The following is a 20,809-nucleotide window of genomic DNA, read 5'->3' as shown; positions in this document are numbered from 1 at the left end:
TTCCCCAGGGTCTGAGTGCCAGGTTAGAGGTGGCTTTTGGGGCTCTAGAACCCCAGAAGAGCTGATCTCAAGAGATGAGCTTGTTAAGACTGCCTGACGCTCTGGAGCCTGCCTGAGGGGCCTGTACAGGTCCTGCTTGACTGGGCTTTGCTGTCTGGGACACCCATGGCAGCTGGTTTTGGGGGTTTGGGCCACACGTTGGGCGACACTAGATGTACTTGTTTTGGTTTAGGGTAAATTTTTGAGAGAATTTTTGAAGGGTTTTGTTTTTTGGGAAAGTAGATTTAGTTGTTTGGGGGTTTTTTTTAATTGGTTTGGGAGAAAATTTTTTTTTGGAGAAAAATGGGAAAAAATGTTTATTAAATAATAAAATTTAAACAATATTAAATATTTTTTTGTTGTTTTAAAAGAAATGATAAATTGTGAAAGGGTTTTTAATGGTTGTAGTTTAGTTGATTTAGTATTTTATTCGTTTTTTTGGTGTTGAAAATGTTATGGTTTGGGTTTGGTTTGTGGATTAGAGGTGTGAGTTGTTGGTGGTTTTTTGGGTGTTTAGTTTAGAGTAGGTTTAAATAGGTTTAAAGAAAAAGAAAAAAAATTACAGTGTTACTGATATTTATTTCTTATCTCCAGAACACCCCCGTGGGCACGCCAATTTTCATCGTGAATGCCACGGACCCGGACCAGGGGGCTGGAGGCAGCGTGCTCTACTCCTTCCAGCCCCCTTCCGACTTCTTTGCCATCGACAGCGGCCGTGGCATCGTGACGGTGATCCGGGAGCTGGACTACGAAGTCACTCAGGCTTACCAGCTCCAGGTGAACGCCACGGTGAGTCTGGCCCTGGCAGCTGCAGGCCTGGAGGGAGTCATTGTGTGTGCTGGGAATGCCTGGAGGGGTTTATTGTATGTGCTGGGAATGCCTCGACAAAGGTAGGAATGATGAATCTGACTACATGTTCTCAGAAGGCTAATTTATTACTTTTTAATACTATATTATATTAAAGAATATACTATATGATACTACATTATATTAGAGAATATACTATATGATACCACATTATATTAAATAATATACTTTCAGATACTATATTATATTAAAGAATGCTATACTATACTATACTATACTATACTATACTATACTATACTATACTATGCTATGCTATACTGTACTATACTAAAGAATACACGAAGGATACTTACTGAATGCTAAAAAGGTAATAATGAAAACTGGGACTTTCCAGAGTCCCAGCAAAGCTTGGCCCTGACTGGCCAAAGAGTGAAAACAACTCACACTGAAATCCAATGTAACAATCACCTGTGGGTAAACAATCTCCAAACACATTCCACATGAGCAACAACACAGGAGAAGCAAATGAGATAAGAATTGTTTTCTTTTTCTCTGAGACTTCTCAGCTTCCCAGGAGAGAAATCCTGGGCAAAGGGATTTTTTCAGACAATGTGAATGGCACAGATGTTGTCTGGGGTTTATATTGTTGCCCTCTGGCAAATCTGCTTTTGGGCACATCCAGTGTTTTCTGCTTAGCAAGGCGTTGCAGCAGTGCACTCTCTGGGTGGTTTTAAGTCGCTGTGGGGAATGGCTGCACCTCTCCAACAGCACGTCACACGTGCCAGGGGCTTCTGCAGCAAGGGAAGCAGCTCCTGGGTGATGAAACCCAGTACAGGGCATGTAGACCATTCATAGAATGGTTTGGGTCAGGCACTTTAAAGACCATCCCATTCCAACCCCCTGCTATGGGCAGGGGCACCTTCCTCTAGATCAGGTTGCACCAAGCCCCCTCCAGCCAGCCCTGGAACATTTCTAGGTACGGAACTACATCCACAACATCCCTGGGCAAGCTGTGCCAGTGTCTCACCACCCTCTGAGTGAAAAATGTCTTTGGTATCCTCCAGACTCATTCCTTGTACACTGTGATTTATTACAAGTGGATTCACCTGTATTAAGTTCAGACATCAAAAGTTAAAATTCTGGTGGGCAGAGGAAAAGCCAGGGTCTTAATTACTGTCAATGCCATCATGCTGGGAGGGGACCTTTGAGATGGGAAATGGTAAATTCATGCCCCATGTGGTTGGGTGTTTTATCCCTGCTGTTCAGTCTGGAGAGAGCTGGAGAATGTCAAGGAGCACACGGGCTGGAGCTCGGGGTGCCAGCTCCTTCCCCACCTCGCACGCAACACAGGAAGGTGAGATTCAGCCCTACAGTACATCTGCCCAGCCCCACGCTCAGGAGAGGGGGGGAAAATCCTCTCTGCCCCCTCCAGGCAGCTGGCTAGAGCTCTTGAAGCATGTGATTTAATCAAGATCATTGTCTTGATGCAGAGCTACAAATGTCAGGAGGACACGGAGGGCTGTGCTTCTCTCTTCACAGCAGCGGGCCTGGACACTCATACACTGCAGGGCAAACATCACAACATTTCAGCCAAGCCCTGCATGTTCCAGGCTGTGGAATTTGCTCCAGAAACTTGGTTTTTTGTTGTTTGGTTGTTTTTTTTTTTTTTTTTTTCTTTCTTATTTTGAAACATACGTCTTTTATTTTAATACTCCAGTACAAAGAGGGCCTCTCTGGTTTTGGCTTCCTTGCCATTGTCTGTTGCTGACAGAAAATGGAAAATATGGGGCCAAACACAGTTCCTGATGGAAATGTAACTTTCTTGCAGGATTCTGATTTCCTTAGGGATGCAGTGGTGTCAGATTAGCCCATCCAGTTCTTCCTGGCCCTGTATCCCACCAAAGATAAAATGGAGGTGTATCTGGTACTTCATGGAATCCCACAATGGTTCGAGTTGGAAGGGGCTGTAAAGCCCAGTTCATCCCAGCCCTCTGCCATGGGCAAGGACCCCTTCCACTATCTCAGGTTGCTCCAAGCCCTGTCTAGCCTGGCTTTGAAGACTTCCAGGGATGAAGCAGCCCTGGAAGCTGCTGGAAGCTGCCCTGGAAGCTTTTCTGGGCAACCTGTTACTTGCTCAATACACTCCTGGCGTCCAGTGCTTTCCAGTTTGGGGAATCCAAGGATTTAAATGCTGTCTCTGGACTGGGCTGGGTGGCAGCTGTGGGAATATCTCCTTGCCTTGGTCAGTGCTAGTGATTCCTAGAAGAAGAGTGATGAGAAACCCCAGGGCAAAGAAATGTGCCGGGAAAGAAATGTGAGAGTTGCACCAGCGTAGCAGGAGCTGGAAGAGCAAATGCAGATTTTTGTCTGCCTGATGAGCAGTTTGCATGGTCCAGAGGGGGAAATGGGGTGATGGTGGCTTCAGGGTGGCTGCAGGGATTGCTGAGGAGCATGGGTGCAGGGCAGGAGTGGCTCCATCCAAGGGATGAAGGCAGCAAGCACAGAAAGAGGCTGGAAAGGACAGCAGGCGAGACAGTCCAGTGAGAAAATTGGAAGCATTATTGTTTTTTACAGGGCTATCTGTGGTGCCTGAAACAAAATTTAAGAGGCGAAGGGGAGGGGAAGGAACATTATCTGAAGAAACAAAGGACTTGAACCTGATGGCACTAACAGCAGAGTCAGAATAAACGTCCACCCAGGCCACGGACACTGAGCCCTGCAGGTTAAGAGGATAATGTGCAAGCTGAGCTGTTGAATAGAGTTTAAATTAACATTAATCTTCTGGCAATCAGTCTTTGCCCCTGCTCAGAGCATAACCCTGCCTTCTTTCTGTTAAAGCCATTTCCCCTTGTGCTGTCCCTCCCTGTCCTTGCCCAAGTCCCTCTCCAGCTCTCTTGGAGCCCCTTCAGGCACTAGAAGGGGCTCTGAGGTGTCCCAGAGCCTCCTCTTCAGCTGTGTAAAGGCATCAGCACTGTGGGTATGAGAGAGGCTGCTGGCACCCACCCCTGGCTCTGACCATGCTGAGCCACTTTAGGCTGTGTCTGCATTAGGAAGGAATTTACATTTTGAAGGAGATGTTGAACAGCATTGCTGCATTTTCACTCAAAATGTGATGAAAACTAAATTGGTGTTTGCTTCGTTTGAAAGGGCTGATGCTGCAATGAAATGCATATTGTATTTCAGCTTAGAGGGAGGTGCAGTGGACAATAATTCCAGCAGGTAGCTTGAAAAAGAGATGATTACCTCCACTATTCAGAAATCCTGTCCCAGCTGCAACCACGAAAGACTTAATGCTGCTGAATAATTCTGTTTTTCTGATAGAAATCCTTTCTCTCCCCTCTTTTTTTCAAGGACCAAGACAAACACAAGCCTCTGTCTACTCTGGCCAACCTGGCAGTCATCATCACAGACGTGCAGGACATGGACCCCATCTTCATCAACCTGCCCTACAGCACCAACATCTACGAGAACTCACCTCCGGTAAGGGCTGTGCTCCATGGGGCTTCCTTCTGAGACAATTCCAGCCAGGTCCAAAACATTCAGCCCTTTTTAAAATAGGCAGCCTAAGCACAGGGGTTCAGGAAGACTGGACCCCAAATAAAATATTTTCTTGAGGGTTTTTCCTTAAATTCTGCAGAGGCTTTGCATTGTTGGGAGCAGACAGTCGCCCCGTCTCCTCCCCACGGTCTATCTGCATGCCATTTCCAATAGAGGACTTGAAGGAAAAATCTAAACGTTCCTGAAATGAGGCAGTTTTGAAAATGCCAGAATCATCAGCCATTTCAGCACTTTGAGTCTTTTCCCCCAGGTTTTGCCAAATTGGTCCAATCATTTTAGTTCTTCTGAAACTCGGTTTGTCAGCAAACTCGCTGTTTGTGGAAAAACATCTCCCAGTCCCTGAATACAGCAGGGATGAGGTTGTTTCTTTCCCCCCCACAGATGTCAGGGAGCGTGGAGGGCAGCTTGGGCTCTGGGAGATGTTTCTTGAGGGAATCTCATCTGGGACTTTCAATGAGAAATTTGTCTCTTTTATTTTTGGTACTTTGCAGTCAGGATTAAAAGTACACCCTGAAATGCAGTAGAGCAATCCAGCCAGGGAATGGAGACTATTTTGGAGACCCACCAAGGGCTTTAATCCAAGCACCAGCCCTTCTCCACAGCATCCACAGCTGTGCATCCCATCACTTTGTCCACAGGGAAACATTTTTGTGTGTGGAAGGGAAAACTTGCCTTAAAGTCATGGCATGGTGGGCACCCCCACCAGATGTGCACCCCGTAACTTGTATGGTGCTCCGGATCTCAAATGCCTGGTGGCTCTGTTCAGAGGGAGAGGGAACTCCAGTGTGCTTCAATTTATGCCTTTTTATCCACTTTGGGGCATGGAGAGTGCTGGATCAATAGGGCTGAGTTGTACTGTTCCAAATCCCGTGGTGACACAGCACATTACCTGTCTGCGGGCCCAGAAATGGCCAAAAAAACAACTTATTCATGGATTATTCACAAAGTAAAAGTTTTGTTGGTATTAAGGAGTATCTCTGGGATGGACAGAGTGAGCTGCAGGGAAATAAAACCCCACAAACTAGATCACACTTAACTAGGAGGAAAAAAGCTTTAAATGAAATTAGAGGCATGAAAGTGCCATAAGTATTAAAAATCATAGACTGCATCACCTCCATGGAGTGATCTGGTATCCAGGAAAGGGAATGACTTCCAAATAATCATACATATTAAGGCTGAAGGATCCCTTTGTGTCAATACAGCAGCATGCACCACAGTTATTCCTGGAACACTCACTGTTTGCAGTCAGGGAAGCAGCAAATTGCCACTGTGCAACGTGACACAGGAAAAGGAGGAAGGAATTCCCACCAGGTTCAGAGATTTTAATTTCTCTTGGCCACGTGCAAAATCTCCAAAGGCACTGAGGTATCTGGGATGGATAGGTGCCACCAGAGGCATGGTGAAGAGGAAAATTGCTGGAGGTGGAGACTGCTTTGAGTGGTGTCACCCTCTGGTTTGGACCCAAATTCCCAAATTCTGGGAGAAATTCCACTGCTGAAACAAGGGTGTGATTTGCTTTGGCAAGCCTGGCGTTTAACACAGAGTCATTTGGTTGGAAAAGACCTCAAAGTTCATCAAGTCCAGCCATTAATTATGTGCATTTTTTGTCTCCCAGTGTAAATCCTCTCATCAGCTGTGCTCTACCCCCTGAGAGGAGCCAGGTGTGGAGTGAATGTCTTGGTTATCAAAATGATGATCACTAGTTTGGGTGGGGAGTCAAAAAAACAGGCTTGCAGGTCAAACCAAGAGGCTGTGGTGCATTTTTGGGTGATGTTTACCCTGACATGTGACTCAGCAGGTCAAAATGTGCTCAAGGCATCTCATCCCAGCCCTAAATCCACGGAGCTGCAGCTCCCTGTCTCTCTTCCCTCTTTTTATCTGTGGTGCACAGCATGTCTGTGCTCCCCTATCAATGTATCAGGCAAGAATACCTCATCTAAAGTGTATACATTACCTAATAAAATCCTTCTTATTTGGGATTATTGCATCAAATTTTAATTTCCTCACTCGAGTAACAGCATGTCAGCCAGCCCGTCAGCGGAGAGCCGATAGAAGGTGAAAAGAGTGGATAAACTGCAGCAAATTACCACAAACAGATCTCTATCAGCCCTTTGACTGGAATTGACTGGAATTAAGAAGTGAGAAATGGGATTTTTTTGCCGTGGCAGCTTTCTGAAGCGCTCACCCCCCCTCTCCTCCTTCTGCTGCAATGCTGGGCTGCGCTTCGCCTTTCAAGTCCCTAATCCTGTAAGAGAAGAAGAAGGAAAAGGGGTGGAGGGGCCTGAGAGGGGAGTAGAGTGCAGTTGTAGTTCTTATTTCTCTCAGGCCAGGATCTGGGAGCATAATTGAGAAGCGTTTTGGGCAGGTGCCTATTGTGACGCTGAGAAGAAAGCAATTTCTTATCGGGCAGAGGAAGAGGACGCAGCAGGGAGAGACTCTGCTGTCCCTGGAGGTGTTGTATCTTCTTTCTTGATGTTGTTTATCATCCCAGCACGAATCAGGCATCTCTCCCAGGGCACCCAAGTGTGCCTGCATCTGTGGCAAAGCTCTGAGGCATGTTCCTCATCCTCAAGAGGGTTTTGGGTGTCTGTCCTGGCAGCAGCTGGAGGCTGGGTGGTGTGGTTGGTGTTGAATGTCCTCAGAATGACCTCAGAAGGCTTTTCCAACCTGAATTAATCCATGTCCTCCAGACAGGTAGGGACTGGAGGAATGGCTGGGCTGGATGATCTCAGGAGGCTTTTCCAACCTGAATTATTCCATGTCCTCCAGACAGGCTGGTATGGCTGGAGGAGAGGGGACATTTCCCCTTGCAGAGCTGCTGTGGTTCTGATGAGCTCCTGCTTTTCTGCACCCCAGTTCTGCCCCAGCTTCTGCACCTCAGGCAGTGCTGCAGCTTCACTTTTTGGGTGCAGGAGGGGGATTCCACTCTCCAGGAGACAAGCTGAGGGCTGTGAACGTGTGCTTCATCCCACAGGGAGCCACATGAGGCCAAACCCCACCGTCACACAGCCCCAAGACCAGCACTTGTGTTCCCTTGCAGCAGAACGGTACAGATAACGTGTCAAACATCATTAAAACAGTTTTAATTCTTCAGCACCATCCCCCTCCTCCTCAGAAACTCCTTGAGTTGAAGAAATAATGTAGAATCAGTGCTGGTTTTGCCCTAGAGTCTCAATAGCTCCGAGTTAATTCTTTCTTACAATATTTCCAGCCCATCAGTGTGAACACTTTATTAAAAGCTCAGGGTTTTATTAAAAAAGGATTGATTTACCCCTGCCCCTCTTCAAAAAACCCTCAGATTTGTTTGGATAATGTGCCATTCTTTATTTTCTTTGCCTTTTTTTAAGCATAGGCTTTCCCAGATTATTACTTTTCTAAACCTTCTTCCTCCTCTCCCAGAGGGGAAGAGTTATTCTGTTCTCTCTGTACCCACCAGCCACTGCTGTCTGCAGTGGGCGGGCGAGTTGTGTCTTGTTTTAAAAGGAAACTCAGGGATATTTGGGAGTTTTTGAGAGCTCCAGGGTCTTGCCACAGGTTGTGCCATGTGCCACTTCTTCAGCCCCCTTCCTGGGAGCTTCAGGGCTGCTCACAAACGCTGTGGTTGCCCAGGAAGAGAATGTCCATCCCCAAGAAGTGGCGTCTACCAGACTTGTGGGTGCCTGGATGGAAGCCAGGTGGGATGTGAAGGATCTTGCTGTGGTTCCAGGAGTGGCATCCATGGGTGGTAGGGAAGGCAGCACCACTCCAAGATGTGTTTCTTGGACACTGGTGAAACATGGCTCATCCCCAGGAGGTGCTTGTGGAGCAGGAGGCTGCAAGGAGAATGGGGGGAGCCCCAGTGCCAAAACCCAGCAGCAGGATATCATCATAATCATCACCATCACTATCATAATCATCATCATCATCACAGGCCTGCCGAGGGCAGAGGGTGAACCTCAGCGTGGTCCTTCACAGCCCTCATTCCTGTGATCAAATCTCTGGATAATTTCTTTCCTGTGGGGATGGGAGATTAGAGATTGAATTGGATTCTGCTGAATGTGAGGGTATTGTATAATACAGTACAGAATATATAGACTGTATAATATAATATTATTTATATACATATATAGAGTATATAGATATATAGAGAGTGTATATATATACACATTGAGTACAGTACAGTATATATACACTGTATATATATACAGCATGACACTATTATACTGCATAATGTATAATTATATATTATATATAATTGTAATATATAGACTATAGTATAGTACTATTTATATACATATATAAAGAGAGTATATAGATATATATAGAGTGTATATATATACACATACAGCACAGTGCAGTGTATATATACAGTATATATATACAGCATGATACTATTATACTGTATAATGTATAATTATATATTCTATATAATTATAATATATAGATTGTGTAATATAATACTATTTATATAGATATAGAGTATATAGATATAGAGTATATAGATATATATAGAGTATGTATCTATATATATAAAGTACAGTACAGTATATATACAGCATATATATACAGTATTATACTATTATACTGTATAATATATAATTATATATGATATATAATTATAATATATAGACTGTATAATATAATACTATTTATATACATATATAGAGAGTATATAGAGTGTGTATATATATACACTATATACATACAGTACAGTGCAGTATATATACAGTATATATATACAGTATAATACTATTATACTGTATAATATGATATACAGTATATTAATATTATACTGTATAATATATCATTATATATGATACATAATTATATTGTATAATAATATAATACTATTATATTATTATACACACTATCTATGTACCTATATACTTATATGATATATAATTATACTGTATAATAAAATACTATTATATACACACTCTCTATATACCTATATTCTCTCTATACACATATATATACATACATATATATAGAGAGAGTATATAAGTATATAGAGAATGTGTGTGTATATATATAACTATATATATAGAGAGAATATAGTATAAAAGTATAATACATTAAAATTTATACATTGTAATTTTACATTATAATTTTGCATTGTAATTTTACATTATCATTTAAGCAAAACTATGCTGAGACAGGGCACTCTGAAATGCATCACCCCACACTGAAATGCATCACCCGTTTTTTTCCCTCCACTTTGCCCTGCCCTCCTTCCCACATCCCCTGTTCTGCTTTTCCACCGGCTCCTTCCCCACTTTGGCAACGGTTTTCCTCTCTCTGTGTGCTCTTGGGAAAGCACAGTTATTGTCAGTAATTTAGAGGCTCTCTGGGTGGCTGCTGAGCCTCAGCAGCCGAGTGCTGCTCAGAGGCCAGTGACCTGGGATTTATGGCTAACGCTCTCGGTTAATAACATGGATTTACTTAAGGAGTCTGTTGAAATGCCCTCGGAGATCAGGGAACGGGCAGCCTGCCTGGCCCTCAGAGCCTTCTTTATGGCCAGCAGTGGCATCCAGCCCCCAGGGACAGGGATCTGCAAGTCCTGCGAGTCCCTTCTTTCCACCAGTGATGTTTCAGCTTTCCCTCTGGCCTTCAAATGATGGATTGAGGGGCGAGCACGAGGCTGCCGACCCGCTCTGCTCCCTCGTTAGATATGCAAACTCCTCTGCTGACATTTCCTTTGAGGGGAAAGAAAAAAAATGATAAAAAATTTGCTGCTTTCCCCACTGTTAATAAGCCAATGAAAACAAGAACAGCTGAGTTGTAAATTTTTTCACACTACATTAATTACGGGCATGTGCATGTGTTGGTATTCACAGGGGCTCACTGCACTGCGGCGGGGGAAGTTGACTTATGGAGCAGGATATTTTTATTTCAGGAGCTAAACAAGAATTTCGGGTCCCTCTTATGTTGTTCTTGTCAGTTTTGGGGGATTCTTGGCTCTTTCTGCCAGGTTATAGGAACAGTGCAGGATGGAGGATGAGTGGGTAAGCTGGCAGCTGCAGAAGCTCCTGCCTGTGGGTTCTCAGCATCTGTCCAGCCCTCCTCCTCCTCCTCCTCAAGGGTTCAATTAAAATCTCTTCGGCTCACTCAGTGGTGCAGCTGGATGCCGATGGTCAGTGTGAGCAGCCCTTCTTGCCTGGGGTGCCTCATCTGAGGAACGCAGCGGGAGAAGAGGCCAGGCTGAAATTGGGAAGCCAATGGCAGATCAAACTGAAGGTGGTGGTGAAGGGGAATTGTTTCCTGCTGGTAATGCCCTCAACATTCCCAGCTACATCCTTGGGTGGGTTAGCAGAGTAGATCAACACCCTCACCAGGGTGATGAGTACTGAGCCTGAGCTGCTCCAAGGGCAGGCAGTGGGATTTTCCATGACCTGCCATGTCCCAGGACAGGTTGTCCCACAGCAGCTGGGCCAGTGTGAGAGGTGCAGGTCATTGTGGCAGCCCCAGCAGAGCTGTGACACCTGTCCCCTGTCCCTCCCCAGGGCACCACCGTGAGGATGATCACAGCCGTGGACCAGGACAAGGGACGGCCCCGGGGCATCGGCTACACCATCGTGTCTGGTGAGTCCTGGGGGCATGGAAGGGACCCAGCAGGGATGGAGGGATGGATAATGAATGGATGGATGGATGGATGGATGGATGGATGGATGATGGATGGATGATGGATGGATGGATGGATGGATGGATGGATGGATGGATGGATGGATGGATGGGTGGATGGATGGATGGATGGGTGAATAATGGATGATGGATGGATGGATGGATGGATGGATGGATGGGTGAATAATGGATGATGGATGGATGGATGGATGGATGATGGATGGATGGATGGATGGATGGACGGATGATGGATGGATGGATGGATGGATGGATGGATGGATGGATGGATGATGGATGGATGGATGGATGGATGGATGGATGGATGATGGATGGATGGATAATGGATGGATGATGGATGGATGGATGATGGATGGATGATGGATGGATGATGGATGGATGGATGGGTGGATGGATGGATGGATGGGCAGGATAACCCTGCAAGTCCTTGTACAACCCATCCCTGGGAAATCATGGCGTAGAATGGATAGAATGATTTAGGATGGAAGGGACCTTAAAGAGGATTGTTCCAACCTTCTCTGCCATGGGTAGGGACACCTTCCACTAGACCAGGTAACTCCAAGCAAATTTTTCACATTGAAATGACGAGCCACAGACAGCTCAGCTTCACACAACCCCATGGAGGGGATGTTCTGTTCCAGGAGAGAACAGGACTGAGCATGGACTGAACGGCTCCTGGTGGTTTCTGTGGTGTTTCCCAAAAGTTTCAGAAGATGTGATGCGAGGACTGGGCCCATGAGGGTGCAAAGCTAGAGGAGGAAGCTTAATTAAAGTGGTGGTGGCTTTCTGCCTTCTGCCAGGCACATGGAGTGAGCCTGCCTTTGCAGTCTGGCTCTGAAGCCTGGCAGCCCTTCCTGGTGTGGATGAGTGGATCAATGCTTGGCCCCTTTGTCTCCGTAGCCTGAGCATCCCTTCTGATGGCAGCAGGGGCAGGGCAGGCTGGGGAGGCGTTTCCAGATAAAACCCTTATGGGAAGGCCAGTTTTGGGGGGCTTGGGCCTGTTTCATTTGAGCTGCCTTGAGCTCAGCAATCTCTGCCATAGCCCAGCTGACTTTGATGCTGCTTTGGTGAGGACAGACAGACTGCTCGGGGTGACCCAGAAGCGAGGCACCAGCTTGGTGGGTGTGGGTTGTAACCCTCTTCCTGGCATCACTTTTTGGGGTTTTTTTTCTCCAGCAAGAAACAGCAGCAGTGCTTCCCCTCCCCACCACATGCTTCAGGTGCTGCCCCCACGTGCAGGAATAATTTCCCAGTCTCTTTTCCTTAAAGCCCAGCCATTTCAAACCCTCTTTTAATCAGCCTCAAGGGTCAAGGTGATTTCACCCTGACTTTCAAGTCCACTGATCCTGACTGCAAGTATCCAGCCTTTGAAGATGCGAGGATTATTTATTCTTCTAATTCCCTCTGCAATTTATTCAAGAGATTGTCCTAGATTGTGGGTATCTGCTGGCCAAGGTGCAGCAGGGACTCTCTTCTAGCTCATACAGGTTCTTTTTCACTGGAGACTGGACTGAAACATCCATCTGATTTTGCAGAGGTTGCTGAATTACGGTGAGGATGGTAAAATAGCTGTCAGCCTGGCCATCCTGGATGGGTAGTGGGATGAAAGACCTGCAGGCAGATCATTGCACACAGCCTTACATCTGCTTGTGTATGCCAAGAGCTTAACCCTTGCCTGCAGTCCTGCCTGGTGGGGGCAGCTCTCCTACCACAGGACCCAGCTGAACAGATCAAAAGAGTGATTAAACTACTTTACACTATTTTTTTTTTCTCCAAACATGAGAATTACAAAGTGTTTTCCTACCTGGCCAGGAATCTTTCTCCTGTCATCAGCAGGGTCTCATGGAGAAGGGGTTGGATGGGGATGATCAGATTCTGTGGACAGAGCTGATGTTGCTTTCTGATGTGTGAGAGTCCAGACACAGGACTGGCATCTAATGCATTTCCAAATTCCTGCTCAGCCAAGGCAAGCCATTTTCTTTTTGGCAGGCAGGTAAAGCCTAATTAATTTCTCATTATCCTCAATCACGATGGTAAAGGTCAGCAAGCAGATTTTTGCGCCCGCGCTGGAAAATTTTTATGGCAATTTTGCAGAAAAAAAAAAAAAGAAAAAAAGAAAAAAAGCCTAACATATGGGAACGGGGAAGCAAATTAAATTAGAAACCGACCGTAAGCAAAAGTGAAAGTGGCTGGTGGAAGTAATAATTAAACCTGGCTCTTCAGCTCCCTTCCAGAGGGGAGGTGGCAGTGATGCTGCTCCCATTCCCCTGCAGGGATGCATGATGCCTTTTCCCAGCTCTCAGAGTTTTTTGGATACAGGATTAGTGTGTGGCTGCTCTGCTTTTGCCTTTTGGTCTGGTATGTATAGCAGTAGAGAGCTGAGAAGACACCTGGCTGTTCATCATGCCTTCGGTGTTAATGCCTAAAGCATCGGTGTGATTTGGAGGTGGGGTTTAAAAATTAATTTGGAATTGCTGCTGTCCCGTTGAGCTCCATCCCTCGGGCAGCCACGTCTGGGGATGTACTGCAGCAGCTCTTATTTATACAGCTATCTCCAGCACAAGGTCCTCCCGTGACAGGAACACAATAAAACTAAAAGATTAACCATAACCACATAAAATAAGACTCGAGATCCAGCTTTATGCCGCCAGCTTACAAAGCTGTTAGGGCTGAGATGATGGAGGAGCACTGGTGTAGCTGTGCCATGGCTTTGGCTGCTTGTCCTGCCTGGGCTGGGAATCATTTCCATATCTAATAGGGAAAAGCCATTCTGCCCCTTCCTTCCCCTCAGAGTGTTTTAACTCCAGGAAAATGAACTTTTTCACTTCACACTTTACAAGGAGTGGGCTCCCTGCCCAATAGAAAAAGAAACCCAAATTGAGACCTCACAATTCAAGCCCCTGGTGCCAGCAGGCTGGCCAGTGCCAGGGCTCCCCTTGCTCCAGAGGGTGTTCCTGCTGCTTTTCCTATGGCCAGAGCCCTGTGCTAGCCCTCCCTGCCTCCCTGGCTGCACTGACAGGTCGGAGACGCTCAGCCACTGAGGTCAGGACTCTGCTTGAAGGACAGATAATTAATCCAGCAAAGTAATCCACAGCTCCTTTTTGGCAGATTTATGGAGATAGCCTCTGTGCCGGGGACTCTGCCTCATCATCTTTCATTTCCCAGGCAAAGGCAGTGACTAGTTGTATAACACGACCTGTTCTAGATAAGGCTTTTCATTTAGGGGAGCTCTCCGGGCTAACAGAGATTGATTTTCCCGGCGGGAATCGGGAGGGCCCTGGCAGTTTTGGGCAGGATCAGCCCTGCAGACGGCACTGTGTTTTCACATTTGCTGCCTCTGCACGCCGCCTGGGGCACGGGGAATCCTCTGGCTCTTTAAGGGAAGGATTTTCAGCGCGAGTTAAACAGCAATTTAATTAATAGGCGGGAGGAGACTTCAGCCCGCGAGCTCTTCTTAGGAAAACGCATTGACTCACGTGTTGCTGGCTAGCAGTAAACTTTGGGCTTCATTTATTTCCAGGAGAGCCAGGAGCCTCCTGGCAGGAGGGTGTGAAGGTGACCTGTGCTGCTTGGGCAGGCACGGAGGGGTTAACCCAGGGGACAGGGTCCCACATGTCACTCTCTGCCTGCCTGACACATCTCAGGTGTGGTGATGGATGGGCAGCGGGAGATTGCACAAGGGCAATCTATACGTCCTTCCTTGGGCTTGGAGAGTCCTTCAGGGGAGAGGGGAGGGAGCTTTCAGTCAGAGATGGTCCTTAGGGCCATTCACAAACCCTCAGGGTGGGGTTCTTACCCCCGCTTCCCAACTGGATTATTTTGTGAGTCTGATGCAGTTTCCAGCAAAGCCTCTCTTCCTTAAGCTGGCGTACCCCGAGGGAAACATGAATTAAAAATCATCATTTGCACAATGCAACAGAAGTGCGAGGAAAGCTGGAAAAAATTGTTCTCCATCTTCTGCTAAGGAATAAAATGTCATAGATATATTTTTTATATATATAATATGTATATATGAGTAATTTATCAGTGCAGTGGCACTCTCAGAACATGCTTCCTGTGCTTTTAACAGAGCCCACTGCCTTCCTTATGAAAGTGCAGCATGAATCCTTGAGGAAGGATCAAGTGGCCAAAGAGGTCTCCAAGCCCTCAGCTGCTGACATCCCCCTCCATAGCTTGACCTGCCTTAATAAAGAAGGCACTTCCCTAAACCCTTAAACCAGCCATTGGGGAGCACCCTTGGAAGTGAGGCCCTGCTAGTTTTGCTATTCCCACACGGTTTTTCCCACATTCTCCTCGCTCAGTGAACTGCCGGGGTGTTGAAGCCTTCATAAATTCCAGCTGCTGGGAGGGCCTTCCCGTGTGATTTAAAGGCAGCCATCACAGCAGAACACTTCTGTAGGAGGACACGCTGATGGGTGGAAAAGCGCCTGGCGCTGAGTTATCCATCAAAAGCTGTTTGCTCCCACCCTGCCAATGCGAGGGGATGAGACAGCACAAAGAAAAGATGGTGGCTGCGGTCACAGCCCCTCTTCCCTGGGCTCAGTGGCTCCCCATCCTCCTGCAGGCTGCTTTTTGTCATCGTGTTGGCATCTGGCTTTGGCTCCCTGGCAATCCAGGAGTCGTTGGAAAGAGATATGATTGGGATAATGGCTTGCGTGGCAGGTGGTCCCCCAGCAAACGGCCCGCTGTAATTAAAACTATACATTCCCTTTTATGTGTAAACAGGAAACAAAAGCATCTTTTCTGTTTAATTTCTGGGACTTCCTGTTCAGCTTTTTGGGATTTAGTGTGTGTTCAAGGCTGAGCAACCTGGTCTAGTGGAAGGTGTTTGGAATTTGATGATCTCTAAGGTCCTTTCCAACCCAGATCGGTCTGGGATTCAATGTTCACCACCAGGGGGGAAAAATGAACCTGGACCACCTCTGTTAATGTCATGGCTCGCAAAAACAACTGGTTCTGAGATGCTTTAATGGAGGAATTCTGGTTCTGGGATGGTTTTTAATGGAGGAATTCTGGTTCTGAGGTGGTTTTTCATGGAGGAATTTCAGAAAGCTGTGGATCCTGGAGATGTGGGGTTTATGTCAAAAAGCCCATTTGAGATGACCTGGGGGAACGATGGTTGTGGTCCAAGACTCAGAATCCTTTTGTGTGAGGAATTACACTCAGAGCAGAAGCTCTGAGGGTTCTGTTCTCCTCTCTGGTGCTCGGCCACAGCTCCCAGCAAATCTGGGAGGGAAATTGCACCTTGGGTGATAAATACCTCCTTTTATTTCCTTGTACTGTACATTCCGTTCTAAAAAAGGGAGCTGCGAGCATTTGGTGTGAGCTCTGCAAGATCACAAGTTCTGCTAGAATGGACAGATCCTTGGGGAAAGGTACTGAAAGGGCCTGTTTGCAGAGCAGGCATGTGAGAGGGAGCGCTAGCACACAGCTTTGGGCTCAGATCTGTTATCCCAGAGAGCTGCATCTCCCCAGAGGAGCAGCCAACCAAGAGGATAAGGGGACACTGTTTTTACACAGCATCTTGATTTGTAACAACAAGCTCAGGTTGTAACAACCGGTTTTCCTTTGGAAATGACTTGTTGCCTCTGAATTTAATCACGGGGCAAGGCCCCTGCCCTGGCAGTGCTTCCCTGCCTGGGTGGGGGCAGAAACTCAAGGTGAAGAGCAGCGAGGTGCTCACGGCAGCTGATGGACTATTTATCTGCTAATAACTGTGTCTGTTGCTGACTCCATGAACCACATCCAACAGCATCTATTCCTGTGCCCGAGGAGCCCTGACGGAGCACATTTTGATTAATAAATTATCCGGAGCAAGGTGTGTGATGGGTTCCCCTTTCACATCTCGTGAAAGTCACACGCTCCAAGTTCAGCCCTGGCTCCCAACGTGAGCAGCCCAATTATCCTGCACTGGGAAAACAGCTGGCCCTAGCTGACAGGTGGCTCTTCACTGGAGCAGGGCAATAGCTGCATCTCTCCCTTGAAAGGTGCTCAGGGCTAAAGGGGCAGGGAGGAAGAAGGAGATATTGATGGTGTGGTTTTTTCCCCCTTTTTTTTCCCTTTTTCTTCCTCCCCACTCCTTTCTCTGGGTTTGAGCCAGTACTTTTAACAGCCTTTTTAAACTGAGAGCTTGGCTGAGGGCAATTAAACATTATGGCTCTCATCTATAAAACCCCTCGTTATAGCAGCGTTTCTCCAAAATGATGCCTATGCCACCATCCGTTCCTCAATGAGCTTGGAAAAACACTCTGAATGGGCTCCTGTGATCCATCCCAGTGCCCCCAGCCCAGCATCCCCCCCAGTGCCTGCCTTCCCAGGGCCCTGAATGGCTGCAGTGCATGCAGGAGCTGCTGCTGCCCCTGTACCTGCACACAGACAGGTGGGTGAGAAACTCCTCCTTCTTGACCCGTGTCATAACAAAAAGCTGGGTTTGTAGGTCCTGAACAAGCCTGTTCTTTGCCAGGTGGGACCAACAAGTCTGCCAGAAGTAGATTCATACTGCTGTCCCAGAGTTCTCAATTTTTTCTCATTGTCATTCTCCTCTTTCCCTCTGTCTTTCTGATATTTAAAACATTTCCCGCCTTGTTTTTCTTCTCTCGCCCCATTTTGCTGTTCAGCCTTTCCCTTCCCATCCTTTAATTTCTGCCACATTCCTGTGTGTGTACCTCTGGAGAGAGGGAAAGACAAAAACTGGCAAATTTCTCCCCACCTTATTTTTTTCCTTCTGTTCTCTGGAAAGTGAAGGCACATGAAGATGATCAGAGGGATTTTGGCAAGGAAAATGTCTCGGGAAATGGGCACTGTTCAGCAGTGTGAGTGCTTCAGCAGGGATCACTGGTCAGAGCAGCGAGGAAGTGGTGGTTGGAGAGATTTTGGGGACACTTCTTTCCCTAAATTTGCTAATTTGCAAAGCCAGGAACTCTCTGCTAGCAGAAAGGAAGCCCCAGTGGGCATAGGATGAGTATCTGATGGTGTTGGGAAGGATGAGCTAGAGAACAGCCTCTGACAAGCAGCCTGGGAGGCCTTTGAGCCCCCAGTTTAGTTGCCCATCTTTCAAAAAGCACCATGGTCCAATCTGAAACACATAACCCTTTTTAGGGCAGGTAGCACAGCGCTGTGTTTAGTCAAATTCCTCCCCTATTGACCTAATTCCACTGAATTCCATTGTTTCTGCATTTTATTACACTTGATATCAGGGGGAGGTGACCCTGAGGCACAAACTTTGCCATGGCAACCTGGTGTCCTGGAGCATTGAAATGCCTGGCAGCACAGTCCCATCCATCTCCTGAAGCGTCCTTCAAAGCTGGGAGCAGGGGAAGCTTCCCAAGGAGTCAGACATAAATTACAGCAGGAAAGTGGGAAGCCAGGATGGAAAGAGGGGAGGAGACTGGAGATCTTCATGTTCAGCAGCAAAAGATCAGGAAAAAAACACACAAGGCCGTTGCTAATATTTTAAGTAGCCTGGTGAGCTCATTAAGCTCAGTGGGGCATTTGGGATGGAGAGAAGAGAGGAGCAAGGACAGGAATGGGGGGAATTCTGTCCAGGAGGAAGACAGAATAGGAAGAAAGGTGTCAAGGCACTTGGGGCTCTGGGAGAGAGAGGAGAGGCCCAGGGCAGCTCCTGGGTGGGAGGGAGGGGATGGCCAGACCTGGAGGCTTTGGCCATCCCGAGGATGTAGCCCCACATTTTCCTTCACAGGGAAAAGCAAGGCACAATTCTTCCCAAGAGCATTTCTGGGTTCCACATTCTCTGAATGTGAAAGGAAAAAACAATTATTATCATTTGCTGTGCCTGTATTTGTGCAAAAGTAGAATGCAATATGGAGATTGTTTATCCAAAGTGAGGATGTTTTGTTTCAGCCAAGTGTGTGTGTGTGTGTGTGTGTGTTGGGACTGCTGTGTGACAGTCACGAGATTCAGAGCAGTGTGAGCAGGGTTGAGTGCTCGGCAGATTCAATTTTAGATGTATAGAATAATATTGGATAATAAAGTAATTAATTAGCCTTCTGCTATCCATGGAGTCCTCCTCACCATTCCTCCTTCGTCAGGGCCCTCGCAGCATTGCTGTGATCACAGCTGTGATCCAGCAGAGGTTGGAAGGGAGCAAGGTGGATGCTGAGTGATGGGAAACAACTTTCTGTGGCAGCAGATCTGTCTTGCAGCTCCCTTCCAGGGAAATGACAAATGCTGTGTGTGTTTCGTTCGTGCTGAGATGTATTGAGAAGACAGGATTTATTTTTTACTTCCTTTTGACTGGGATGACTGGAATTTACCTGCAGGGTTTCCTGGCTGCTGTCTGTGTCTGTTCAGGGGTTTCTGCATGCCTCAGGATGCTGAGGGGAGCTGTGTGGGTGACCATATGCCTGGATATATAACCTCCCTGGGCATCACTAATTCAGCAGCCTGCTCTGCTTTTGTGCCAGGCTGGTGTCGGGTGTCCCAGGCTCCACACACCAACTGCTGGCTTTTGTCTGGCTCACAGGGAGAGCACCTGGAGCTGCCACAGGCACAGTCCCAAGCAGGACATTGTCCTTTTGGTGTCTGCTGGCCATGACACTCGAACATTATTGTTGGTTGGGGTCTCTGTACAAATCGCAAATGGGACGGGATTGCTGTGGAACGTGCCTTGAGTTGTTTGATTTTCCAGCATCAGCCTCATTACATGGTTATGACAATGAGAAGATGTTATCAGCTCACATCCCAGGCAGCAGACTGAGAACTTAATGTTACAACTCACTTTATAAGTTTTTTGACCAATCACACAAAGCAAAAACACACTGACAGTAGTTCTATCCAACCACCACAAGCACACGTGCCTTTGGTTAAACAATGCTTGCTTACTTCAAATACAATACCTACTTGTGAGCCTTAAAACACAACGCACAGAGCTCCAGTATTAAGCTTAGAACTTTCTAATATCTTGCTAGATAAACTTTTCTGTAGCTTAGAGAGTTATTCTAGACCAGCGTTAATACACAGACCATTGTTCTATTTGTCCTTGCTTTTCTACTTTTTACATAATTTTTCTGCTGACCAATCTCATGGCTGCTGCTTGGCTCTAATCACTGTTCTGCTGTCTCAGAGACCTGCCTTCTGCAGCTTTCCCAAAACCCCCTGATTTTATGGATTCCCACAGAGCACGTTGTCTTAATCCCCTCTGAGTGTCTGATTCCAGAGGAAATTCAAGCTGGGGATGGGATGGGATGGGATGGGATGGGATGGGATGGGATGGGATGGGATGGGATGGGATGCTCAGTGGCATCCTGGCTCCTTGCCTGCATGCAGGGACAGGCACAGGGGCCAAATTTTGCTCCACCAGAGGAAAACCAGGCAGCTGCAAAAGGTCAACACATATGGCAAGAGCATAAAAGCACGGCAAGTGACCACACTGTTTTGCTGATACTTTCACTGGCTTCTAATACACCCAGCTAAGAAATTCCTGAGCTGTGTGAGGCTTCTTTACTACTTGATAGAATTTTTTTTTCTTTCTTTAAGCTCTGCAGCCTCTCCCTGAGTACATTTGGACTTGTATCCCCCTCAGCCCCCTCTGGCAAGCTAAACCACCACCTGTTTTTGCAGAATTCCTCATGAGCTTGGTCCATCTTGTGCCTCCCTGTGATTATCCTGGACTGATGTTCCATAACCCCTGGATTTTAGGAGAGAGGCCATTCCCACCCCAGGAACACAGTACCCTGCAAATGCAAGCGCTCACTCAGAGGAGAGCAGCTGGATTTGGTCCTGCTTTCAGCTTTGCTGTCACAGATTTTAATAATTTACACCCTTTGAA

General features: G+C 46.8%; 1 protein-coding gene across 1 annotated transcript in view; it reads left to right on the top strand.

Moving 5' to 3' along the window:
* Window positions 1-20,809, top strand: part of CDH23 (cadherin related 23) — a 209,763-nt gene that overhangs the window by 87,245 nt on the left and 101,709 nt on the right. The window contains exons 7-9 of the mRNA XM_074544462.1: window positions 634-828; window positions 4,198-4,326; window positions 10,887-10,965. Of these exons, the coding sequence (XP_074400563.1) occupies window positions 634-828; window positions 4,198-4,326; window positions 10,887-10,965 (403 nt within the window). The remainder of the gene's footprint in view (window positions 1-633; window positions 829-4,197; window positions 4,327-10,886; window positions 10,966-20,809) is intronic.

The sequence above is a fragment of the Zonotrichia albicollis genome, chromosome 7 (genome assembly GCF_047830755.1).
Source record: "Zonotrichia albicollis isolate bZonAlb1 chromosome 7, bZonAlb1.hap1, whole genome shotgun sequence".
NCBI lineage: Eukaryota > Metazoa > Chordata > Aves > Passeriformes > Passerellidae > Zonotrichia > Zonotrichia albicollis.
Note: the sequence above shows the minus strand (reverse complement) of the source record. Positions and strands in the feature narration are given on the sequence as shown.